Source organism: Gymnogyps californianus, chromosome Z (assembly GCF_018139145.2).
Source record: "Gymnogyps californianus isolate 813 chromosome Z, ASM1813914v2, whole genome shotgun sequence".
NCBI classification, from domain to species: domain Eukaryota; kingdom Metazoa; phylum Chordata; class Aves; order Accipitriformes; family Cathartidae; genus Gymnogyps; species Gymnogyps californianus.
In genome coordinates this window covers 72,675,084-72,702,216 of record NC_059500.1, presented here as the reverse complement: position 1 = coordinate 72,702,216, position 27,133 = coordinate 72,675,084, and the positions used below count along the sequence as shown (strand labels likewise).

The 27,133-nt window shown below is 45.5% G+C and overlaps 1 protein-coding gene across 1 annotated transcript in view; it reads right to left on the bottom strand.

The window, feature by feature from the left end:
• Positions 1 to 25,794, bottom strand: part of PDZD2 (PDZ domain containing 2) — a 137,889-nt gene extending 112,095 nt beyond the window's left edge. Inside the window, exon 1 of the mRNA XM_050913369.1 lies at positions 25,316 to 25,794. Within this exon, the coding sequence (XP_050769326.1) occupies positions 25,316 to 25,794 (479 nt within the window). The remainder of the gene's footprint in view (positions 1 to 25,315) is intronic.
• Between the last annotated feature and the right edge of the window lie 1,339 nt (positions 25,795 to 27,133).

Here is a 27,133-nt window from a genome sequence, read left to right as displayed (position 1 = left end):
ATGCCAAACGAGCAATTTTATTAAGGAAATAACATCTGAACAAGACACGCCACACACACACGTTCTGCAGCTGGAATCTCTTGTAGCTGATGCGTCTCTTGGTGATACATAAGTCAGAAAATAATTCAGCTCAGCCTTGGAGGGCTGGTGGTGGTGGCTCTGTGGTTGTAGCAGGCACAAAGCATGGTAAAAAGCTAGGCGCAGACTTCGGAAGATATACAGAGCAAATCTGCGGAGAAGCATCTTTTTTCCCCTCTGCAGTGGACGCTGTGGACATAACATGCTTTCAGAGACTCACCAATGTTTAGCCTCAAGGGAGGGGTTCTGGATGACTGGAGAGAAGCCCTGGGCCACCACAGCCCACCAGAGGCTGTCCTCTTCCCAGGGCTCCCCTGCTGCCAGACTGCATGTGTAAGGACGAACATCTCTGCATGCAAACAGGGGCACTCTGCACTACGGCAGAAAAAACTAGCGTCCATAGGGAGGGCTATATCCACTCTGACTGAGAGTGCCACACAATTACAAAAAAATAGGTAGCACCCACACCACACCATGCTGTCTTTGTCAGTTCTTACCCTAAGCCCACATGATTTATGATACTTTAAACAATAATAATGAAGCATTAAATGGCACTGACATACATAGGCCTCTTTGGCATTTGCTGGAATACACAGGACATCTATATAGAAACAAAAGAGATCTTTGCAATTTCACTTGCAGGCAATACCTGCTAGCTTCAGAGAGTTGTATCTCATTGCTCTGCTCCCCCCAACAGCATCTCAAGGACTGATGATCAGTGTCAGAACAAAGTCTGCCACCTTCTCCTTTCACTCTGGGGTACGGTGGGTAGATACAGAAGTCTGTCTGTCACAGGTAGGACAGGTACCCTGGTTCTACAGTCTGGTTAAGGCTCTCTTCCTCCTGTCTTTTGCACTTGAAGAAAGGTGTTCTCCACTAGAGACAGGGCATACAGAAGATCCTCCACAAAGAAAGGATCCTGCCATCTCACTGTGCTTGCAGAATGGGATTCCCTCTGCTAACACTCCAAAGTCCATACATAGTCATACATCTGCTAAATCACAGCAAGATCCTTCCATACTGCCACAGGTTTTCTATTTCAAGTGAATTAATAATTTTCAGGCAACACACTTTCCTGACCATGCAGAAAAATCAGGACATAAAGGACATATCATCAACACATTTCCACCAAAAGATTACGCACAGAGATATATCAGGCGAGATGACTAACCCTTCCAGCAGATCCATGCAAGGAATAAAATACTAAATTATGACTTTCTAAATACCATGATAATATTTAGTCACTACGTCAAAAATCTTTCCAAGATATAAGAAAAAGTAACATAAGAGACATGGTCTCTTCCCATGAAAAAAGTGAGGACTAATTCCCACTCCAGTTTGAAGCTGGAGGTACCCCGCTGTAACAGGTCCCAAGATCACAGTTCAAGTCCAGGAAGAAGACTTCATCACCTTTCTCACTCACCTTTTACCAATGCCATCCGGAGGCTTCCCATCTTTTCATACCCCCTCCATGAAGGGGGATCCCCTTTTTGAGCCAGGAGATGGAGCCAAAGAGACACTCCCTACCATGAAGAAAGGCTGAGATGTGGGGTAAAGAAATTGGGGTAGAGAACCTCAATTTCTGCTGTCAAGGGTGTTATTATCAGTCTATCATTCAGTATGAAATGCCAATCCATGATAGTGCTTTAGGATGCAAGAGAGCTGCATAACTCAAAAAACAACTCTAGAAAAGTTAAGACACCACCCACCTGAGCCAGCAAACACCAGTTACTCTTCTTATTCAACAATTTGAGAATATTTTGGAGTTAAAAACTTAGAACACATACACGTTTCTAACAAACATACTGACCAGAGGTGTCAGGCATCAAAAGTACTGTCAGGAGAGAGATGAATTAACCTTTCTCATCAGAACTGCTGCTGTTTCAGACATTAATGCATGATATTTCTGAACAGCGCAGGGTCTAGTTCAGATTGTGGATGCATTCATAAAACCTACAGTTTTGTGAGCTGAATGGCACACACAGAGAGCGCACTGTTGTGCAACACAATACTTAAGACGCTTCCCATCTGCACTCCATTTCAAAGCATATTTTACTTGTTAGCTTCATTTAGAAGGTCCCCCCAGTTCCGCTGCAAGAGAGGACCCTGCCAAAACGCAGGGCTGAGCAGAAGCATTGAATTTGTATCAACATAAATATGAAGTAAGAATGAAGTATGCCTATGCCCTACATGTACAAAACCCACTGAACACCAACAGACTTTTGTTTGCTTGAGGATTAGGAGATATTTAGAGAACACGATGGCTGTGGCACTTGAACGCCACCAAAAGCTCTCCTAACTGACAGCCAGGAATCATGATAGATTTAGGAAGTGATAATTCAGCTCTATTTTTTGCATCCAGTTGGAAGACAATATATTTTCTTTATTAAAAGCCTTCAGTACACAAGCTTGCCAAGCGAAGCTCTTCTGCAAGGCTTTCAGCAGCGCCTTCATTTTAAAAATCTGGTATTCATGTGTCCTACAGGAAAGCATTTTGTGACTGGAGTTGTAAAGGTTTTCTCCAAACGAACTGTTTAGTGGGTTTGGACGGAGTCCTCTCCCCACGGGAAAGCGTACCCTCATGCCAGACCGTAACTAAAGTTTCTGCCCAGCCCCGAGCCAGGAGCCCCCAGCCCGGGCTGGGGGGCGCCCCGCACCCCTCGCAGCCCCGGACCCGGAGAATGCCCAGCGCCGGCGGCGCGGCAGCGGGGCCACGGCGGGTCCCGCGGGGCACCCCCGGCACCCGCCGCCCGGCCGGACCCCCCACCCCCCGGCAGCCGCAGCGCAGTCCCCCCCGGGGCCGCCGCGCACCCGCCCCGCTCCGGCCGCCGACACAACTTGCGGCTCCGGCCGCCGCGCCCCCCGCGCACCTCTCCGCGTCTCCCGTCCCTCCGCCGGGCTCAGCCTCCTCGCAGCAGCTGGCGGCCGCGGCTAATCCCCGCCGGCCGCCCCCCGCAGCCCGCTCATCCGCCTAATCACCTGCCGGCACCGAGCCGCGGAGCCGCTGCGCGCCGGCGGCGGTGGCGGTGGCTGCTGCTGCTGCTGCTGCTGCCGCTGCTGCCGGCGGGGAGGCACCTTCACCGGCGCCGCCGCCGCCGCCACCGCCTCCCGGGCGCGGGGCGCGGCTGCAGGCGGCCACGCACGGCCCCCGCGCCGCCGCCCCGCCCCGCCCCGCTCCGCGGCCCGCCGCGCACCGGCTTCCGCACCGCGCAGGCGGGAACGCTGACCTCGGGGCGCGCAGCGGAGAGCGCAGGGAGCCCCCAGGGCCGCGCAGCGTCCCACAGCGCTGGGGAGGGAAGAGACCGCAGGCGCGCACAGCCGGGGAACATCACCGGAGTGTCGTTCCCCCTCCACGCCCCCCCCCGGTGCCTAGTGCCAGTCCCGGCCCTCCGGCTCTGTCCCCCACCCCGGTGCCCACCCCCTCCCCGGAGCTTCCAGGCGCAGGCCGTCCCGCCGGCGGGATGAGCAGCGCAGCCTTGCTCTGCCTTAGGGGACCTTAACGGGTCGCTTCCCAGCGGGACGTGCTCCGGACACGGTGTTTTTCCCTTCTACACACTTGCTCGATCCAAGCCACGCTCCTGTTGAAAGCCATCCTGCATGCTTTCCCCCCGTTTGAAAATGTTTCCACTCGGGGCATGCAAATTAAAATCCCCACTGCTGCCTTCACACAACAACCAGGGGTTGTTTTCTTCCCTGGAGCGTGGCCTGATGTGCCAAAGCCAAGTATCTTTATCACAGGCTGTCATTTAACATCTCACGGCCATTTTTCAGGTGTGTGGCAGGCAGTTCCCAGCAGGCCTAACAAGAGTCAGGTTATATCCAATATTGCATTTTTTTACTTCTACAGTCTACACTACACAACTGTGCTCACAGTCATCTTTTGATGACAGAAGTTCTGGCCATACACCGGGAACAAACCCACTGCTATAACTGTAAAAAAAAAAAAAAAAAAAAAAAAGAATTATTATATTTGCCCAAGGAGTGAGCAGATCAGGCTGTACTCAAGATGGACAAGGATGAAATTCTTCCATTGAGTCCCATGCTGTATTCAAGCAGTCTTTTAACAGCTTAGCTTTGCTCACAGGAGTCCTGGCTCTCAGATACAGTACTACCCTACGCAGAAAGAACCGTCCCTCCTGTTTTTTAGGATTTTCAGTGTTACTTTCAGCCTTGCAGGAGTTTAGAGGGAGACAGGGGTTCAGAGGGAGACAGAAGAGACTGTGAACTTTGTTCCTTGGAGCAAAATGCATAGCCTGGTGTCAGTGCCTCTGCTCCCAGGGAGCACGGGTAGTTAATTAGGTGCCAAAATTGAACACACCAATAGTTAACATATCCAGAGCTAACCCGAAGGGAAGCTTTCAGTCCTTGGGATGTGCCTCTTTCTGGGGCTCAACGCTGCTAACCAGGAAATGCCTCCCTTCCAACCGTGATTCATGGCCCGACATCTCCTGAGAAAAAAAAACTCCTAAGCCCCTTCATTTAAAAAGTGAAGATCAGATTTTGAGCACAGTGAGAGGAGGGTGTGATGGCTGCATCCGTCCTCTGAGCAGCACAGGGGCTGGGGAGTTCATCCAGGATACGGACAGCAAGTTCAGCAGCCTCTGCTCAAGAGGAGAGAAATGCGCACTGGCATTATTTTCCTAGGAAAATAAGTAGCCTCCAGAGGGCTCCTGCCTCAGCCCTCTCCACCACCTCTTTTAACTATTCCTCTGCGCAAAAGAATCCAAAATTCAGGACATTCACGAGAGCAGAGGTTGTCCTGAGTCCCTGCCCTAAAGACTGTTTGTGTTGTGCCCACGACCTGGTTATTACAATAATACAAAAGAGTTTTGGAGCAGGAATCACACCCTGGGATGCCTCCTTTTGTCTCCCTAACTATTTAGGCTACAGTCATAAACAGAAAAGAGACCACAGCGTTTATCCTGCACAATCTCCTATGATACTGGAAGTCCAGAAAGGTCCATGAAATGTTTATCCTATGGGCCACAAAATATGACCGAACTTCCTATTCAAATGCAAAGTCCTGCCTGGTAAAATCTAGGCGGAAGCAGCCAGAGGGTGTGAGAAGGTGGTTCCTCCTCCCGGCTGGCCTGCGGAGGCACGGCGGAGCGGGAAACGGCATGGGGGGTCCCCAGGGGACAAGGAGACAGATGAGCTGCTCAGGCTCAGGCAAGACCGAAGTGCCCTGGACGAAAGCACAGAAACAGGCTCTTAGGCATCAGGGAAGTCCAAGACTGTTGGGTGCTTCCCAGCTCGGTGACAGCTGCGCGGGGCTTTTCTAGGTCTGTTTAGGAGCTTGACATCCCATTGAAATTTTGGGGGATTCGGCCCTAAATCTTCTCAGCTCTTATTTTGGAGGATATTGATAGCATGTAGATATTTTATGCACACACATGCAGCTGTGCATTTTGAAGTAATCTGTTGTGATATAAGCCAAAACAGGATTTGAGTCATATGGTTTTTTACAGATAAAGTATTGATGTATAAACACATAAATCAAGTCTGTCTAAAGAAAACTGGCTTCATACATATGCAAGCAACAAGGAGAACTACTTAGAAGAGATCATTCTTTTCTGCCCCACAGAGGTGGGCATCAAATTGCTTTCTAGCTTGAATTTCAGGAGTACAAAATGAAGGATGGAGAAAATTAAGGATGGAGAAACTGTGGACTGATGAAACTATTTTGCACAGCAGTGAAAAGGCTGCAGAAAAAGCCAGTTTGGTACTTAGCTAATAGAGTTGCAGTTGCATCCTGCTACTGCACAAGGAGAATGCTACATGGCATTTTTGGGAGTGCCATTATTTTTGGTTCTTTACCTGTCATTGTCTTTGCACACACAAGTTCTTGATTCACATTCAGAAAAGCAACAATGAACACAAATCACCTTAGAGCCACACTCGTACAAACTAAATGTCACTGAAATTAGTTTCACTAATATGTTAGTATTAGAAGTTAACACTTCAAGGAAGCAATTGAGGAGAATTTGTAAGTCCTAGGTCTGTTCCCGAGTACCTAAAACTGCACTATATTTATGCCTTATCTCAAGCGTTACCTTCAGAAGCTGGAAGCACCAGAAACATTGGTTCTTTACAACAGACACAGACATTTACATTCTCCTAACACTGCTGTGTCCTGGGCACCAGATGTCTGACACCCCTGACACACAACACACAGAGATAAAGTCAATTATATGGTACATGTTCCCAGGATCCAAGACTTTTGTGGATCTGATGGGCAGCAAAATGAATATACAGATTTAAATGAAATTCCTTTGAGAACACAATAAGCATCCAGGACGGCATACAACCCAGGACAACAATATGATGTTCCATTTTTTCCTAAAAGAAAACAGCAAACTTCAGAACTCAGCCAGAAACCACAAAAATGACACAAAAGAGGGTTAACACTGCATAGGAGTCCAGCATGCCAAGGCAGAGCCAAGGACTGCAAAGGCCACACTCTGCTTCCAGCCATGCCAGTGTAAATACAAAAATCCCTTTCCTGACCTCCACATGGATCTCCCCACAGTTTGTTCAGTTGATGCAGTGCATTTAGACCACTGAGTTCCCAAAGTGGCTGCAAACACCATCTCCAGAAGGCCCCATTTCTGCACCACATGCTATTATACTATGAGATGAATGCTGCAAAGAAAACCTTTCCCTTAACCATTTCTTCTGCACACAAGAATAACAAAGGTCTTTTTTTTTTTTTTTTTTTTTTTAAATGCAAGTTTAATAGCTCCAACACACAACTACTATAAACAGCTCTGGAGAGATGAATACCACAGCCCACAGCCAGCATCCCCCCAGAGCCACCCAGGGCTCAGCTAGGAGTTACACCCTCATCCTTTCGGGCTGGCTGCAAACTCTCTGCAAGTTCATGGGGTGTACAGAAAAATGCCAATGACCAAAAAAATTCCAAACAGCTCCAGGTCTGGCTGAAAACACCCCAGCCCTTAATCTTCAGTGGGGTTTTATGTGCAAATCACAGGCAGACAGGCCCTTGCAAGAGCTATACTAGAATTATTTGTAAATGCTCGCTTATTCCTCCCACCATACAAATACAGGAAATGAGATGGTTTTCAGTGATTTAGGAGGGGTTCTGATGTCTTGTCTCTGTGTGTCAGCAAGCTCTTCAGCTGTGCTCCTTACTTACACAGGACATAGTCAGAGATGTTTTCTCCTACTATAGAAGGAAGGGTTTCTTAGGCAAAATATGAAAAGCAAATCATAAGAAGCAGTATTGAGAGCTGTTGGGAAATTGAACCTCTCAATTTTATTAATCTATTCATTTGTCCATAATTATTATTTTTATAGCACTCAAAATAGTCAGTAATTTGTAAGGAAAATGCAGACATAGGGTCTTTGTCCCAGAGAGCTTACATTGTAACTTCCTATGTTAAGGCTAATTCATGTTTAAAATATGAAAGCTCACTAGTCTTCAAAACAGAAGTTTTAAGAAAATCTCTCCAGTCAACTGTTGGGTTTTTTTGTTTGTTTGGGCATCTCCTTGTGGGGGGGTGAGGTAAGACTGACTGTACTGATAACCCTCTCCCACTGCTCCCCACAAGCCCTTTTCTGGAATACATCTTCCAAATACACCCCATTAGCCAGAGGTTGAGCTCTATGGGCAGAGAGCTGTTTGTGAAACATTTATAATGTTTAGTAAGCAGCCATATTAGAGCTGATTTTATGCATTTACAGTTTATTTATAAGCTGATCATTTAAAAAATCAATTATATACATGAAAAAATGCCCAGTTTAGAGAATACTCCATGAAACTCCTAACTGTGATGCAATGTATCTACATTTTACAGCTCTGACCTCACTTTTTATTTAATTTCTTTATGTGCTCGTAGAATTTATTTAGAGGTTACTACAAATCTATAGGGGATAAAGCCTTCTCACCCAGTAGTTCTCTGAATCAGGTAAGTATGTATTACCAGACTAATACAATATCAATTAGTACCCAACAGTGGAGATTTACATGGCATTAAGTATACTGTATTTAACTTCAAAATACAAAGCAGTAACTCAAGATTGGAGAGCAGAAAATAGATATAAGGAAATGTACTATTACTGCTGAAATAAAATAGAGAGTAATAACCTAGAAATCACACAGTCTTAAAGCAATTTGCCTTATCTGCTACATTTAACACCAGCTACAGTTACTAAAATGAAAAAATCATCAAGCCGTCTTTCACATCTCAACCCCTATTTACTGTTTGCATTTCTCTCGGTAATGTCCTCTGTTTAATTTTAATTTCTGCTCACTTAATACATTTGGTTCTTTACAGTGTATGGCCCAGGTTTGAGACTCTACACAGGAACATGCATTTGCTCAAAACAATCTGTTATCACTAAGATTTTTTTTTTTCCCCAGGGTGGAAACACTTATCTAAGCTTGTTTTTAGAAATTATAACTTGGGGGCCAAATTTAGAATTTACATTACCCTTTAAAAACAAAAAAAAAAGTGAAAGCCCAGGTTTTACCCTGCCTTGAATTCAAAGACTCCCAGCAAGACCTCCATCCACTACACAAAGCCAGACATTTTCTCCCAGATAATCTTTCAAGCACCAAGGGGAAATACTTCACGAACATATAATATCTTACATTACGTACTCACCCTTAGATCTCTGTTTAAATTCCATTCTTTCCCTCCCCAAGGTGATGCCAGTTTTCTCTGCTCTTAACCTTTCTCCCGTATTGCACAATTAAGACAAACTTTTTTTGCAGTGCTGAAGACTATGTCCTGATTTTTCCTTACCCTGTTTGGTCCAAAGGTTACCATTTCACAAAGTAACCTAAGGACATTTTTACTACCAAGAAATATTTTGACAACAAGAACTATTTTTAGCTCTGCTAAGCTCTGCTGAGTGTAAAATGTTGCACGGGGTGCTCAGCAGCCTAGGGGAATGCAGCTATCGACAGGGTTTGTTTTCTTTGCACAAGAACAGCAATCTGAATCTTCCAGCAACAAGACTCTGTACATACAGTACGTGATGTACATCTCATTATAAACCTAAAGGGTCAACAGATAGGGGAAAAATGTACTTAAGACTCGCCAGCCACTAGCTAGAGGCAGCAAGACGCTGCTGCGGGTTGGAAGGGCTCTGCACACCCGCTACTGCCCATGTCTCATACTAGGATTTCCAAATCTACTGCAGAAGATTAATTTGGCCAAGAGATCAACTACCCCATCAGGATGTTGCTGGCAATCTGCTCCAGGATGGTGCCTCCAGGTGCTCTCCCTGCCTTCCCCCACTTGCAGTATTGGAAGTGATACAGCAGTGACATGAAATGGGACAAGACCACACATCCCAGAAAAAGCACGAGGGAGATAAGGTAAAGATGGGAGAGGGAAGGGCCAGAGGAAAGGAAGGTTGGTGCCAGTTGCCAACCCCAGCCACGACCTCGACTGCACGATGATGCTGGGACAGGGGAGCAAGGCCAGCCCCTCTGCTGATGAAGGCTGTCAGCAGCACATCGACACTTAAACACACCTCCATGGGGAGTAATGCAAGCTCTGGCATGGTGCATTTTCAGGGCAGCCAAGGGAACAGAGTGTTTTACTCCTCTGCAAACAGCCAGCAGGATGCTTAGGCACTAGTTGCACTGCCAGCACCCCAGCTAGTGGGACTTGCATAGCAGGTAGGGCTATACAAGCTCTCTGTTCAGGGGTTAACTCCCTCCTGGCAAATACACTCCCCATATGTGCCCAATCACTAGGATTTCCTATCAAAGCAACATTTCTCCCTTCTCTTTAACTACAAAAATAATGTAAGTTACAGCAGAGGTTGCCCCCTCCAGCAACCTGTGCTCCACCCTGGAGTCATTTTATATTACTCTCCCCAGTGTCCTAAACAAGGGCTTGCAGAGATTGTTCTAAATATGGCTTTCATTTTATGCTAGAATAGCCTCCATTAATGCAATACACTGTGCTCCATTCCTTATGATATTCAAAGTGGAAGCCCAGATCTTGTTTGCTTTTTAAACATCACCAACCATCCTGCATTTTATCTGCGCGCACTTCCCAGTATGTGTCAGAACATGCCATCCGCTCACCACTTATTAATGTTTCAAGAGTCTTCCTTAAAACATACATGAGATTTAGGGAGGATTTTGTTCCAGGAGTCTTCTGACCATTCTGTGCAGTCACAGAGAGTAGTTTTATTTCACAGACTGGATTTAATATACAGAAACATACTGCATCTGTTTCCAAATATTTTCTTTCTAAAACCATTATGAAAACCAGTGCCAAAATGTGCTTGTCTCTCTTTAAGGAGGAAACCTAATTTGGATTTCTTGATCCAGATCATCTTAACACCCAGGCTCAATTTTGCTTGCTAAAGCAATCTACAGGCTCCAGCTAATACAAATTTAATCTGCAAGGCTTCTTGCTCGGGCTGGATGGGTCCAGTGTGTCTTTGTTATAGGCTCCACACCATATATCAGTAGCATCTGGTACTGATTGCAGATCTCAGGCATCGTGCTTATGGGCTCCATGGGCAGGATCTTTCTTGGATTTCTGATCCGTTTTGGATTTTTCACTAGGATATCCCTGTATCTTGTTGGATCAGAGATTTATGACCGGTCCTTAGCTTTGTGTTAATTTTTTGGAGCTGTGATGTTTTATTATGGACCAATCTGTGGCAGCTGACCATATCTGAGAATGCATCCTGCAGGTCCAATTCTCCTTTTACATGGTCATAAACCAAGAGTCACCGCTTTAGTTAATCGAGTTACCCTGGCATAATGCTTACACATATGGAAATCAGGAACCACTCCTCTATCCCCGAATATTTGGGATTCACCTCCTTCGCCCTCAATGATTATGTAAAATGTCTGGGAAAAAAGTGAAGTCATTTTATAAGCAGTGAAAAATAATCTGCCTTTTGATTGTACCCAAAGAGAAGGGGTATTATGAACAACAAATGCTCTTCTGTGGTTTCAGGCTTTCATTGAGTAAGGTCCCAAGCCTTCCCCCCAAGTCAGAAGCAGATTTTGCCATCAGTTGAAAGAAAGAAAAAAAAAAATCAGGCCTCAGTAACTACACAGGAACATTTTGATCAATTGGCACAATCTAAAGGTTAAAAATTCCAATATGCAGCTGACCTGGGGAAAAATAAGAGCGACGGTAAGTTTAAAATTTAAATACGCAATCAAGCTACTTCTCCAGGACACAATTTTCAGGCTACTTTGATGAATGCTGCCGAAAGAGCAGGCGGCAAAATGTGACCAAGATGGAAACCCTCAGCCTCACCTCACATTCACTTTTTTCGTCCCATTACCTGCACGAAGTTAGTCCTCAGAAGAGGAGTCTGGGGAACACCAGAAGCAGAAGTCCCTGGACAACATCAACGGCAGCACAAACCTCCTCTCTGTCCATGCCTCAAACTCGCACACCATCCCTGCACATCTCCCATGGGCCCCCCGACTGCCAAACTAGGGACCATAAAACAAGGGGGATATGTATGAAGTGAGCATGAGAGAGGGTTGTGTTTGGGGGCTGGGGTAGTGGGATGATCCCAGTGTTACCACGCTGTTCCCAGTATGTGGCCATGCAGCCATGAGATGAATTAGATGGTTATATTTAATCCTATTTTTCTTTTTCTCATGTGCTTATCTTGATACTGATACTGGTTCCTCCTCAGCTCAGTTGCTTCCCAACTGTTTATACTGGAAAGGAAGTTCTCACCAAGTAAGAGTTGCATTGAACAGGAAACCATTTCATCACATTTTCCCCAATAAAGCCACAAAGTGGCTCCTTTTTCCTCAGTAAACACACATCCCACATCTAGAGCTGCCCTGCCAGACTATTGCACTGTTTCAGCTCTAAAAGATAACCCGTTGAGGTATAATATGCAAAGTTTTACAAACTGGAGTGATCGCTCCAACCAGAAACCTGGCAGCTCCAGCAGGCTTGGCTTTGGACCTTCTTACTTCACAACAAACCTCAAATACCGTATCTGGAAATCAAACTTCAGCTGCATGTTGGCTGGAGCACCATGACAAAAACAAGGTCGGGGGTTTTTTTTCTCAAAGCCTACACTAGGCGCAGAAAAGGACAGTGTTTTGGCTTCAAGGCCTCAGAAAAACAGAATTCAGTTTTTCCATTCTGTCACTATTCTAGCAAAACCCTACAGGTAAATAAGTCTCACTTGTTTACACTGACGCCTCTTGGAGACACTTGGGAAGCCTGGATAATGTCTAAATTCATAACCAGGCAGGTATCTCATAAGCTAGGGCTTATTTGTATTGCTCAATGTACTTCTGCAGAAACAGGTATTTCAAAAAATTTTAGCCCTTATGAAGCTGCTCTGACTTTATAACCCTCCAACAGACAGGCAGGTACCTGGAAGAAATGCTCCGCAGTAAAACCCAGCATTTAATAAAGTGCTTTTCCCCTGGAGAGCTCAAGCACCTGCAGAAAGTGAGCTGCTGTCATCACCTCCCTGTCACCAGTACCATGACTTGTTTGCAGTGGGGGGAAAAGGCTTGACCAGGACCCAACACTTCTTAAGTCCACACATGCTATCCATTAGGCTCTAAGACCCTGACAGCAGTTAGATACATAGCTATAAGTCATATACAGTTTATGCAAACATAACTTACAAGTAAATGATTTAAAATAGAAGCATGCAGAAGAGAAACAGAAGGTAAAGCAGGCAACCAGCATGGGCTCACTGCAGAAAGCAACACGAACCACAAGCAAGTAGCAAATGCCACTAATATCTGAAGAAGGCAAAACTTTACATGGAATTTAAACTAGTTCTTTACATTGGGTTCATGTTGGATTCTTACTCCAGCTTATGACTCAGTATATAGCAAGGTATATGACATTTTTTAATCTAAAGGAGATCTTGCCTTGGCTTCACCGACTATTGTATTAGAGGAATACAATTCCTCTAATGTAGTACATGGCCAGTGGGTCCCAAGTGCGCTGCTGTGCATGTTGAAGATTATATAAAAAGGGAGAATATGCCTCCTCATATTCTTTAATACTATTATTGATACTATCATTAAATGAGAGAATATCCTCGAGGCTGGGAAAACCTCAGGGAGTATGGGAGCTGACACCTGGACTCGGGATTGGTTTCCTTGGTTATTAGAGCTGGCTGAACTGTTTTAACAGATAATGATATCTAATTTAATTACATATTAGACAAAACACTTTTGATTATTATTCAGCCAGCCTGAATTAATTAATTTCTAAGTCCTTCTTCCATCCTAAATTTTTTCTACCCTTTTGTCTTTTACCTCTTTTTTTTTCAAGCTCTTCTGAAATCCACCTCTCTCAAGACAGATGTTTACTTCTCTACTAACTTGCATAATTTTTTTTTAATGATGATGCCCCTTAAACTCATTTCCACAGTTTATAATTTGATTCTTGGGTCATCAGAGAAAGCATTTGAGTCACAAAGTAATTCTAATAAAGCACTGAGATTCTGCCTTTCTCATACACTATTTAAAACAGAGTCCATTTAAAGGCAGAGCCCTGCAGTAAACCCTTGTTGACTTTGAATTCCACACACCAGCCATTAACTTCTGATCCATTTGGCATCCATACACTTGTTTTAACTATTATTTCTTTCTCCACAGCATAACTGGTGAATTATTGAAATCCGATTTATTTTAACCAGATAGTTCATCCTGATGAAATTGGCTAGTTTACTAAATAATTTTCTGCTCTGCTGTACATACCACTTACTTTCCAAATGCAGGCAATGATCAAAAAACAGATCAGAGAGGAGACAATTTTGTGTATTGCTGGGTCAGATACGGAGCGGCGGGAGGAAATTTGGAAGGCAGAGTTGCCCCATTTCCATGGAGGCAGACGGGAAGCAATTCCACCGAAGCCCACAGTGTTATGGTATTGTCAGAGACCTCAGGCATAGCTTTGTTTTTCTGTGCAAGAAAGCTGCGCTTCAGACCACTCACCAGCAAGGAAGGCAGAGAGAGTGAGCAGGAGGAGACAAAGTCATGAACCCTTGGTGGTTCCTTCAGTACCTGCAGCCATGCAAGTGTGACACTCCCAGGGCTACCCATGTACGGAGAACCCAGCTCAGGGTGAATCAACCTTCCCACACCCCAAACATAGCTCCTTCAAGCTGAAGGCAAAGAATAATCCCCCGTGATTAAGCATTAAGCTGTCAGATACCTTAGAGCCAGCGAGATCCAAACACGAGCCCTAAACCAAGGTGGTGATGAATATACAGTTCAAACCCGAAGCTATTCATCAGATCCATGCAGCATGAGAAATGAAACTAAGATTATTTAATTGCCACTAGTGTCTCTAAAAAATTTTCCCAGCAACTTAAAATTTACAAACTCCTTATCATACTTCTGTTAAGACATGGTTTAAGAGAAAGTCCATCCTGGCCAGCAGCAGTAATTAAAAAGCAGTTCTCACCTATTTAACTTGTAAAGGCTACAGAAGAGCTGTGTCCTCAGATTTTTCTTAGAGGTTCTATTACTCAAAAGTAGAGGGCAAATCCTGCTTTGCTACCTAATGCCTGCTAGCTTTGAAGCCAATGCAACTATTGCTCTTTTTATTCACAGGCCCTTGTTTTCAAATAGAGTGCTTCTGGGAATAAGTGTTTTACTTTAATTAGTTGCTTTTCCTGTTTGGGGAAAAACAAACAAAAACAGGTTTATTCATTTAGAGAACTTGGCAACTGCAGATTGCCCATTACTTTTTTGGAAGAGATATTTTTAAAAGAATGTTAACCCACAAATTCAGTAAACATATGGGATTTGCAAGTTAATCCAATAAGGCCATTATGGTGATGCACCAGAGGACTGACTAGTCACCATCAGGAGGGGAAAGGAGACTAATTCTAAAAGGATTTCCCCAAAGCCATTTTCATGTTGGGAACTCAAGAGCAAATTTCCCTTTTAGTAGTGTTGGTTTGGGGGAAGGGAGGGAGGTAATGATAGAGACAACAAAAAAGAAGTTTGTGCCTATGTAAGCGTGTTTCAAATTATACATGTGAGCTTTAAGGAAAACAAAACAGCCTTTATCCATATTTGCCATTTTTTTACACTACAGTGACTGAAAATAGGAGACAATATCCCTTAAGTTTAATTATTAAGATCCAGAGTGGCCACCTTTCGTTCATACTAATTTTAGCAGCTGTTTATGTGGACAATTAATTTGAACATTGCGCTGTTAGTAACATCCATCAAACAAGCAATACAGTAATGAATTTGGGAATACCTAAATTCTTAGGGAAATAGGTAGTAACACAAAACACTTCTGTTCCCTAGATCCTATGGACTACTTAGACTTGGTATTTAGATTTCTCCTCTGCACTGAAGTTCCAGCTACCAACATAAACTGCAGCAACTGGTAACTTCATTCTCAGAGGACTGGATCATAATCTCTTTTACAATAGTTTAAATAAGGAGTAGCTGCTGAAAGTCCTTGAAGATGCACAGGTATAAGAGAGAGTCAGATCTTCATGAACAGTTCCCTCTCTGCATTCCTACATAGGCAAATCTGCCCAAAATGCACAACGTATTTCTGTGTTCCTTAAAGGGATTAGCACTGAACAAGCTCAAGAAACAATTAGAGTAATTATATGATGTATATACACATCCTAAAAAGCATGTAAAGAAACACTTTTCACTGCTGTCTTATGAATTCTTAGATAAGGCAGGCTAAATTCCCAGTTGACATAACCCAAAAATTGCTTAAAATATTTATATGACATTGCCCTCTAGAGGAAACCGAGAAAAATCTGTGTTTTAGTAGAACTTTTCTACAGATGAAAATATGAAATATCGTTTTCAGCAGAACAATTACTGTGTGTGTTAGAAACCATTTTCAGTGAGAACATCCCACATCGGTTTGGCTCCCTTTATCATCCGTGAGTCTTCAAGAAGGAATTCCCCAACCTCTAGCCCATTTTCCTCATCTGGGCTCTGTGTTCAGATGGAGGGTACCACAACATTTACTGGTTTACATGTCTGTGTTTTTCTCTTCACTACCAGAACAAAAACAGCCCAGGCTATGAAAAATTGGCAAGCACTTAGTAATTCTTCAGTTATGGCACAAAGAGCCGCTGGTCAATGTGTATGAGGATGAGAAGGAGGACATCACTGACTTCTGTTTCATCAAATAGTTACTCTGCTAGCCTGAACCCATTCCAATGATCAAGTAACGGACTAGGAAAACACAGTCAAAACGATTGTTCTATTAATCAATTCTTTGTTTTTAGAAGATCATCCAGTTATCTATAATACCTACTATGAAGAAGGGAAAAAAACAGACCTTGCCACCTTTTTAAACAATAGAAAAGATCTTAGGCATCAGCAGAAACAATGATCTCCTTCAGTCACATTTCAACAACTCTGTTGCATTTTGAAAAAGCTAGAATCCATTTTCCATCTACCTCTAGTTTCTCACAGTCTTGTTAAAGAGCCTTCAGTCTGTCTGGGCCTCCTGAGTCTTGGATGCTCTAGGGTGAAGTTTGCTGCTAATAATCACATTTTCCCTACTCTTGTCCTGTCTCTGTAGGTACAAGTCTTCCTGAGCTGCCCCAAACCTTCTGGCAGTGCCTGCCAACTTACCTTTTTACTGGTACTGGTCTGTTAAAAGTGTTTCCCTTTGGAGGCCCAGATGATCTTGCTGAGTTTCATACATTTAATCCAGAGAAAGCAGCAAGAACGGTGAGTGATGCTGCAGAGCCTGCGATTGATACATAAGCTCTTCCCGTCTTAGCCTACATCTGACAGAAAGGAGACAGGAAAATACGTTTCAAGGAGCATGTGATACTGCTCGGAGCTGGAGGCAAGTGTCACATCAGATAAGAAAAGCAATGAGTTTTCTACGGGAAAAAAGCCCAGCCCCAAAGCCATCCACCGCAGCAGCTGTCTCTGGAGTTACATACCTGCCTCTCTGCTGATCACACCTACATTTCTTATATTTATCCTCTCACTTATGTCCGTAGATGGCAGGTTCCTGCTGACAAGCCGTCTCTCTGAGGCTGATGTCAAGCACAGCCTCTGCCTGTGGAACCGCCTCCTGTTGATCATCTTTCAACCCTCCTCGCTCCTGTCCTTTCCAAGCCAGGCCTGATTCCCAGTGACAGGGGATAAGCGGGTTTAAGCTGCTGCAACCATTAATGCTTTTAGCTCTGGAGGGTCACAGCTCAGTCCTAGTGCATCTTCCAGGACAGCAACCATCACACCCAAAGGCACATGAGGTTGGCAAGAAGATATGATCATCGCCTCCTTGCAGAGCAGCCCCGAAACCCTGCTGAGAATGGGAACGCTGCTCGCTTACCCCAATGCTATGAGAAAAAACATTTCAATGAAGACTGGAAAAACTGTGCCTTTCCAGGACTCATGGCACATCGGTCAGTACGAGTGGGAAAGGACAACCTGCCATGTATCTTGCTGCAACCCAGTCACCTGCTCCTGCAGCAGCTTGGTGCTCCTGTCTCACGGAAGTCAGTCTTTAGCCCACAGCCTGCTTTGTGCAAAACTTTGGACTCCCAGATAGGAAGAGAAATTCACATTTACAGATTAGAAGAGACACTGTGAATGACTGCACATTGCAAATTGGTGTGTAAGGGCACAAGCATTATAGAAAGAGCAAGAATAATGGGCACAAAATGTTCCTTGCTCGTGTTTTTGAACATCTCTATTTTTAATTATTGATGGCTAAAACACTGTTCTGTGCTAGCAAATGCACTGCTGGAGAGGCTGTGAAAATAACTGCTGCTGGAGCTGAAGGCCTCACCTGCTCCTTGGCTGGGTGGTGGAAAAAAGTGACCCTATTTTGCGCATTCCAGCGGTTTGCCAATTAGTTAAGTTCTGCTGTATCCTGACTGTGCTTCCAGATGACCTGAGAGCATGGGATGCTTGCTGTGTGCAAGGCTGAAAATCCCACTCAGGATGGAAAAGGGCTCTTGCTGGCACTTTGGTGTCAGGGATAAATGACAAGGCACGAGGCTGATTCACCAAACCAGGTTGTTCCCACAGTAGATGAGTGCGGAGGGCAGAGCTCCCTCCCAAACAGTCGGCTTGTTCTCTTGTAATTACAGCATGCTCAGAACAGCAAATTAAATGGAGATGCACAGCCATACATTTGGCAACAAGGTACAGCCTTCTAAGCAGAGCTTGCACAGCTCAGTGGAACAAAACAAAAGCACACAAAAGACGTTCAGGACAACCCACTCTATAACCTCTGAAGCTTTTACACGTCCTAAGGCAACACCACCAACCTCTGTCCAAGTCTTTTCAAGCCTGATGCAATGCCTCTGAAAAGAAAGCGTGTAGAGCCAGGACTGGGGAGCAGTTGCTGCAGATGACCCTGGGGATGTTGCCTAATTATACACATATGCCCTCTGGGGATCACACTTTCTACTGAGAGAGGCCAGCTCTGTTTTTCAGTGGCAACAGTGTGTAGAAGGCAATGACGAGCATCTTGCTCCCAAAATTTTGGGACAACCATTCAAACACGCACGGGACATGAGCCACTTAAATCAGTGGGAGTCTTTCCATTATCTTTTATGGGTTTTAGATAAAACTGAGCTGAGTGAGAAGATAAATAAGATGCAAAGTTGAGGAGGAGAGGGGTTTGGAGAGCGTGTTCAGGAGGCAGTTGTAGTGGTGCAATGCTGCAAATGACCATTGTTACAAGCGAACAGGTTTTGCCTCTGCAGAGGCTGGGCTCAGCGCAGGGAGGTTGAGAGGGAAGGCAAGAACCAGAGGGTGCGGAGGGGAAACTGAGCAAACCCATGCTCAGATTAATAAAGCAAAGAGGACAAACAAGCTAAATGATCTCTGCTGAGTCTGGGGATTAGTGACCTTCTGCTTAAGTCTTTGGCTCTTGAGAGAGGATTTGGGATAAAGCTCATTTCTTCAGAGCAATTTATTTCTTCAACACGTGTGGCTAAGTCTGCTCATACCTTTCCTGAAGACATAAAAGAAGGGAAGAAAAACATCTTTTTCTTAGTTTCTTAGTCCTGTTATATTTTAAGGGGGGAATTTTTTAAGGGGGGAATTAATGTCCACTATCAGTTTAAAATACAGCAGCCGTGCTTCAGAGGGGCCTCCATGCTCCAGCATACAAGACTTTAGGAGCACAGTGAGACTTGGGCTGTGTCTGAGGAATGTTAGACATCCATAGGCTTCCTCTCATTTCGCACAGGTTGAGCACACATTCACTGTCTCTCCACTCATAGCAGCTCAACTGGAGGAGAAAACCCTCAGCCAAAATCCCTACATGCTGCTTATTTTCCATCCTTGGGACTCACGCGCCAGGCAGCTTGGAGGGCATGTCAGCATACGCTTCCCATCCGTGCCCGTGATAACAAGCCCCAGGTCTCAGCCTCTGTGCTCTGATCCATCACTTAGCAGCATGAAGATTGGTAATATGATATAAAAAAGGATACGAATTCAACTCCACAATAGGTTGGGGGTATTTTTTAGGTCAGTTATGAGAAATCTGTTCCCTGAGATTGTATTTGGAGGCTGCAGTCTCCAGGACCATGGTGTTTGTTTTTCTCTGTGTAGTCAGTGCTGTTAATATTTTAACAAGGAACTCCCACAGAAATGTTTGCCCCTTGGCCAAGGGCAAAGGGCCAGGATACATTTCCATTTGTTTTCTTATTAAAACAAAAATATTTTCTTATGAACATAACCAAAAGAAGGCTCTACTAACACCAGGCAAAGCAGCTGCTTTTACTGAGCAGCACTTTGTGTTGGCAGCACTTTTGCTTTAGGAAGGAGGTGAGGAAACACAGTAAAACAGAGCAATTGATCCATGCAACCTGACATGCCCGGGAGGTGGGGGTGTGGTGAGATAAAGCTTTCTGGGATGACCAGGGGTAGTTTTCTTGGGGTGATTTTTCCCTAAGAAAAAGGATGTATAAAGGAGATTGCTCTGCCAAGCAGAAAATAAATCCACAACAACTTCCACAGAAACACGAGCCCATCACAGGCACAGAAACCTGAAAACCTCACCTTCCACCATAACACAGGCATTCATACACCCTAACGCCTGACCCTACTAAATAATGGATTTATTACCAAAAACTTAAACTGAGACACCCAGCTGATGAGCAGAGGGAGGACAGCCCTTGCTCCCCATTCCCACAGCATGCCATCCCCACACACCAGTCGGAGCACCTGGAAGCACTTTGAACACACTGCTGAGTAACACGGTGCTACAAAATCCTGCGGATGCTCCAGAGACAACCGTGGCCGCCAGCACAGGGACAAAGTGGCCATGGCGAGGCCAGCCAGCCTCCTGCAGTGACAGTGTCTCACCACAGCGTGGCAGGGAGTAGTGCCCCATGGAGAATGCAAAATTGGAGCATTGCACTTTGATATCAAAGAGTGACCACATTCGGGGGAGGGGTTCTTCCCAACAAAAAAATCTTTCTATTGCAGGGGCAAAGCAGTTTATGATAAAAACATCATTCAGTTCAAAATTCTGAGGAAGGGGGAGCTCAATAAAAAGTGCCTTGACAGGTGTGCTCTTCTGAAACACCAGTTTTTAAACCACAGTGTCAGATTTTTGAGCAGCTCTACTCAGATGCAGCAAAGGTCCCCGTTCTCCATCCCCATCCCCTCAGCAGATGTACCGCTCTGCATCTCCTTGCATGCAGGGCTCCAAACAAGAGGGCACAGAAGAAGAGCGCTCTCCTGAAGACCACTGTTCAGAGTAGAATTTGACTCCAAATACAGCCAGGAACTGCATATTGGCTTTCCAGCACCAGCAAGGACTGTTTTGATACAGAACCTCAAGGTTTCATTCAGTTGAGCCCAGGACTGTTACTGACTGCCGCAGGCAAGCAGCACAAAGTGCTTTGCACATTTTGAGACCTGTAATTTGGTTAGACGTTCAGTATTGTGCTCTGTAATCAGCTGCTAGCACTTACAGAGAAGTAGGACTATGTTTAGAATGTCCATATATGACACAACTACTAATAGCATTGACCTGTTAGGAGGGCCAGGACATTACTTTCATACTTCCAGCTGTCCTGGAGCACGTAGATATGATATGCAGTATCAGCAAGCCCTCAGGAAAGACCTTGGCTCTGCTGGAAACCCCCAACTTCAGGTAAGGTCAAAGCTTTGCCTTCAGTAGTGGGACTTGAAGCTCACTCTCCATTGGACATCTGATTTCTGAAGGTCTTTCTCAGCATCTTTGAAAATAAACTGATTTCTCTGACATTCGGCATGCCGTATCTTGTGCTGGGGAGGAGTCCTAGCAACTCCCTCAGGACACTGGCTGAAGAGGAGAGACTAAGAAAACGCTGTGCAAAGGTATGGCTGTCAACACACTTCTCCGTCCGTTTTTTGGAAGCGACTCCAGGTTGTGGGTTAAAAAGAAGCCAGCCAGTTCTCTGACTGTATTCCCACACATGGTGATGTTTGGTCATTTTTGGCGATGAGGAACACGATACTTTGAAGCAGTGGTTGGGTTTCCTCAATGACAAAATTATAATAATATCTCATGTTTATACCACACTGTCATCACTTGTAATGTATCTTACTCTGCTTTCTTCAAAAGCAGTTTGAATTTGGAAATCTATTCAGCACTGATTTTAAAGATTAGATGTATATGGTAGCTGTGTCCAAGCACTGCAGCTATGCTTGATGAAATTTGTAATCAAATATTTCAAACTGAATGATACTCATGACAAAATAATTCTTTTGCAATCCTCTGAGGACTTGCTTAATGAAGCCCCATTCAGTCATGCTCAAGAAATGAAGGATTCATCTGTCATCTGCAGGAATACTAACAGCCTCCCTCCAGTAAATGAGTAATAGCCCAAAATGAGAGGAGTAGTTCCAAAATACATAGGAAGTTGTTGTCTGGGGGAACATAACCCATGTGTTTTGGAGATACAGTTGTATAGACAGAAGATAAATAAACATGCAGAGTTTTGACTAACCTTTATTCAGTACTCCAATACAGCTCATTTCCCTGCAATTGTGTTTGACAGACACACACAATTTGCTAACTCTGAAGAGAGCAATAATTTTCCCTCAGTCACTAACATCACCAAAAATGCCACCACCTACATCATTCCTCTCTAACGTAATAATACCCTGTTAAGCAAAGAGCTTTGATGATTATATTACTGCATAATGTTTCTCTAAATGAAAAGAAAGAAAAAAAAAGAAACAAGCTCAGCAATAATCAACCTGTTTCTGCTGTTTACATGGCAATCAGGTGGAATTTAAATAAATAACTTTTCTTTAAAGAAGTCAGATTCAGCTTCCCTAGCAGGGAGAGACAGATGAGTGATACCCACAGCCAACTCCTCCGAGAAGCAGCATGCTGCTCTTCTGTGCTGTGTCGGACCCCATCACTGCTCCACGACGTAAGGACCTGTAGGCACACGACCTACACCAGGCAGGTGCTGAAAGAGCACAATCTGTCCAGGGCTGCCCAATCTGTTACGGCTCCAGCCGTCTGCCCCTGCATCCTCTAGAGGCTGACCACATCCATAGGACAGCCAGCAGAAGGGACCACGTGCCCCTACCTCTCCTCTCCCGTTGTCCAGTGTATTGGCTTAGCCCCTTGGAACAGGGAGGGTTTGCATGGTGGGATGGAGCTGGAGGTGAGGTGACATGAAGCCCAGGGTACATGAGCACACTTCTGCCAACCCTGCTGCAGAGGTGGTAACCCCCAGGAAAGTGGCAGAGTCGTGAGACCCTCATGCCAAATTCCTCACTGTTATGGAAATAAATCAGGACATTCCCTAAAACACCACTGTGGACAACGCGCTCACCAGGCAAGATGGGGCTGCCCTGGCACACTTGGCAGGCGAGGAATAAACATGCAAGCAGTGATTTTGCTTGCCCAGTCCAGCCTGGTGCTACAGGAGCTAAGGCAGTATTTTAATTTCACTGACCATGCGCAGGCTACACTAAGTACATCACACTGCAAATGACAGCACTCACACCCCTTTGTATCGACCTGGAAGAGCTTCTCACTCAGCCAGAGAATAATTAGGCAGACAGAAATTGAGCCAGGACTACTACTCAGTGTGCTGTCCTGCCCCAATACCTTGAAGAGCCAAGGGGAAAGGGCTCTGCTATTGCCAAGGTAGCAGCAATACAGAAATACTCTAGGAAAGCTGCTTCTTTGAAACAGTCTTCCCAGAAAACAAGCTGACATTGCCTTTCAGCCTGCTATAAACCTAGACAGAATTATGTCCCTTCTGAGCACCCCAGTGGAGAAACCTACTGAAGGACTCTCAAAGCATCCTGGAGCAGATCAGATTAGCAAGGTGGTAACATGGGGTTGGAGCTACCAGCCAGCTCCCTGAGAGGCAAAATCAAGCACTCCAAACTGAGAGCATCCTCAAGGTCCCAAACTGTCATCCATCAACATCACCCTTGTCAAATAGCAGCTGACAGTAAGTTAGGCAAGGATGCTTTGGATGCTGAAAATAAGTCAGGTTTTGACAAGAGATGTTCTAAATTTTGGCCTAAATTGGATGTAGAATATTCTAAAACAGGATCTTATGAACATCACTGGCCCTGCACCACCAAAACTCTGCCTTCCTAATGGCCAAAAAAAAAAATCTGAACTAAGGAAAATGGAGCACTTGGTTCTCATTAGCAGCAGTCACAGCTTGCTGGTCTAATAACAGAGCTTTCCAAAAGGAACAAGCCCAAAATGAAGCCTTCAGGGATAGGATAAAAAGAACAGATATCCAAACATTTTGGACTCCATTGAGTATTATCTTTCCATTTTGCATTAGTAATAAGATAACATTATTGCTGGCCACTGCAAGCAATTCCCTTGGATTTTAGGAACAGTGACATCTGGCAAAGGGGAAACAGCAAACTAACTGCTTTTTGCCACAAAACATCTCAAATTTGGGGGTGCCACTGACTGATACTGCCACAGTACCAATATTTATATGCTCATTGAATTACAGGCTTGAAATTACAGAGGGTTGTTATCACACCTGCAAAACCCCAGCCAGATTGATCTGCTCATTGAGAAGTCACTGCTTTTATTCTGCCACGTAGCAGAATCGGGAGCGACGGTCATCCTAAACTGCTGCTGCATTCACTGCCTGTTGGGACCAAAGGCCGTGCACTTTGCAGGATTATAACTTGCAAGTGTTACCCCTCCGAGGCCATTGTGGCTTTGCAAGCCTGACAACTAAAGGAGCAGATAAACAACAAACAAGTCTTCCCATCAATGCTATATTCTCACTGGACGAATCTGTAAAGATTCAACTCTTTTTTTCCAGTATAGAGCTTATTTCAGTTAAAACCTGTTATTTGCCCGTGTTGCAAATCTCACTTGCTGGAGCACTTCCTCAGGTGGTCTAAAATGACATATTACTCCCAAGGCCCATAAAACGTGCTGGATTACCCAGGCTGCAGATCAACAGTTTCCTTTTAAGGAAGGGCCACTTCACTAGCATTTTGTTTCCAAAACAGTCCATCCCCAAGATGAACCCCCTTTGGCAAGAGGAGGAGGATTTCATGTCAGGTATGAATGAACATATGTATCCTCATCTTTAGCAGAGAAAGGTCTTTGCCTTTGCAAAGGGAAATGTGAGCAAATCTGCTGGCCCACAAAGAACAAAGCTGGGCCAATAACTGATTTTGCAGCACACAGCAGCTGAAATAAAAAAGCAAGAATAATCTATATCATTGCAAGAACCTTCATTTTTGATTTGAACTCTTAAAGGTTTCAAGTTTTCTGGGACAGGAGACAGCAAAAGAGAGCAAATGCAATAAAATCAAAGGGAATTTATTAAAATGAAGTTGTTCCAATCTGGAAAACACAAAATTGTCTTGCTTTGAAAAAGTCTCAGACAACATTTAGCTGTCAAAAAAACTTCCCTCAACTCAAATGATTCAACAAAAATAAGATGCACCTGTAAAAAAATCTTCCAGTGCTGCTGAGTCTGTGTTCATTTTTACTGAAGAAAACAGTTTTATCCAAACACAGGAAGACTCCTGTTTTAGTGGAGACCCTCCAATGCTTACAACATACTATTTTTTGACACAATGACCCCTCAAAATTTCCCAGTGGATGTGCGAGTAGCAGATGTAGGCTAATTATCAATTTGCTTTTGTTACTTATTTTCTACAGACCTTAAGAAGGAACCCAGAGCTCTCCTGGGGGCTGGAAAAGAGAGGTCAAAACCTCTGCTCTCAGACATTAATCAGTACCAACCACGACCTGCACCACACGTCGCAAGAGGTGGCCACCGGCAGCTGCTCTTCCACCCTTACCTTGCACCGGTGACATCCACGCCAACCATCAACTGGCCGTTCAGAGAAAGGATCTCATCTTTCAGGCGCACTCTCCCGCACTTCCCAGCCGGGCTGTTTTTCTTCAAGTCCGTCACCCAGATGCACCCGACGTCGAGCACTGGCCCCTTATGTCCCTTCTTCTTCTTCCCTCCCCGACGCTTCTCCCCATAGTCCCCCAGCGCAGGGATGTTCCCAAAGCTCAACCCGAGAACCTCTGTTTTTCGCATCTCCTGGGCCAGGTACATGGTGCAGATCTCCGTATCCGAAGTCCCGCAGCTCCCTGGCTGCAGTTTGCTCTCATCCACAGAGAAGTTGAGCTGGATGTACTCACTCAGCTTCTGGACAGCCGAGCGGCAGAGCTGCTGCTCGGCACCTTCAGCCCCCTCCCGACGGCTGTTCTGCAGCCACTGGCACAGGAGGGGGAGGAAGACCCCTGCGTTGTCCTGCGTGATGGGCATCGCCGTCCCCGTGCATCCCCTCACGGCAGCAGCCCTGGCCCCGATCGGGTCCCTGGACCTTGGCTCCGCTGCCTGCCGCAGCCCCCTGCAGCCCCTGGGGCCATGCTGGAGTGGGGCTGCAGATCCAAAGCAAGCTCCATCTAATCTCACAGGGACGTCTTTTGGGCTCCAGCTGACGAAAAGCACGGTCAAGGCAGGATGTTTGGTGTGCACATGCCGCAGCCAGCCCCACGGAAAGGTCGGTGGATGAAGCAGTGGGGAGCGTCTGTGGCTGTCTGGGTATGCCTGCTGTCAGGGTCCCCAGTCTGCTGGGAACGATGTCTCCTTCCCACCACGGTCACCACACCGTCTTGTCCTGCAAGGGGGAAACAGCATGGTTAGAAGTGCCAAAAACACTGCAGGCGTCCAACAGCCCCAGCCCAGCATCCCACCCTGGGCAGGAGCCCAAAGCCGGGCTTGCACGGCCGGAGCCGCTCTCCTTCTGCGATTTACCACTTGAGGGCACCAGCTGCTCTTCTCAGCAAGGGAATAAAAGGTCACGATTAGCTCCTGACCTCCCCGGTAAAACGGGGAATTGATGAGCTGTGGGGATGCTCCTGCCACAGCTCCAGGACTGTCACCGAAGCAAAGGAGACACTCCAACCCAATCCACTCCAAGGACCACTGAAGGGGCACGGTGCAACACTGTTCTCACCAGTGACTGAAGCCGGTTGACGCTGCTGTTGAAAGCAGCTCTGCCCTCCTCCCTGACAGTGTTTTTGGGCTGGGATAGGCTTAATCCAGTCACTTCTCTGACTTAGCTCCCCACCAAGCTGCATGAGGGATGGGCAGCAGCAAACATGAAGGGTGAGGGCAGGCAATGGGGGTCCCTCCTCTTACTGGCAGTGGTGGCTTACAGCAGACTAAACATACCCTGCAGGTAAAGCATCTAAGGGAGGTGGCTACCCAGTTCCCCAGGACAAGAGTTGTGCAGGTGAATTCCGCAGTTTCCTGCAATTCAGAGAGGGAGGCACAAAGGCAGCCAGGAGGCAGTGAGAGCTGGGGGTTAGCAAGCAAGAGGGTAACAAAGGGTATTTTTCTAGGATCATTAGGATCTATGAAACAAGGAAAAACCCTGACGTGAGTCAAGTCTGGTTGACCCATTCCTTTTCAGGAGTTATTTTCTAGCAGCGGATGCTGCTCAGTGAGGTGTGCACCAGGAAGGCAGAAGAAGACAACAGCTTCGAGCTTGCAGCCTGCACATCTGCTCCTGCAGACGTGGATGCAAGACTTGGGTTAGGCAGAAGAGCCTGTAGCAAGAGCCCACAACCCCAAGAGTATGACTATAAAGGGAGACTCT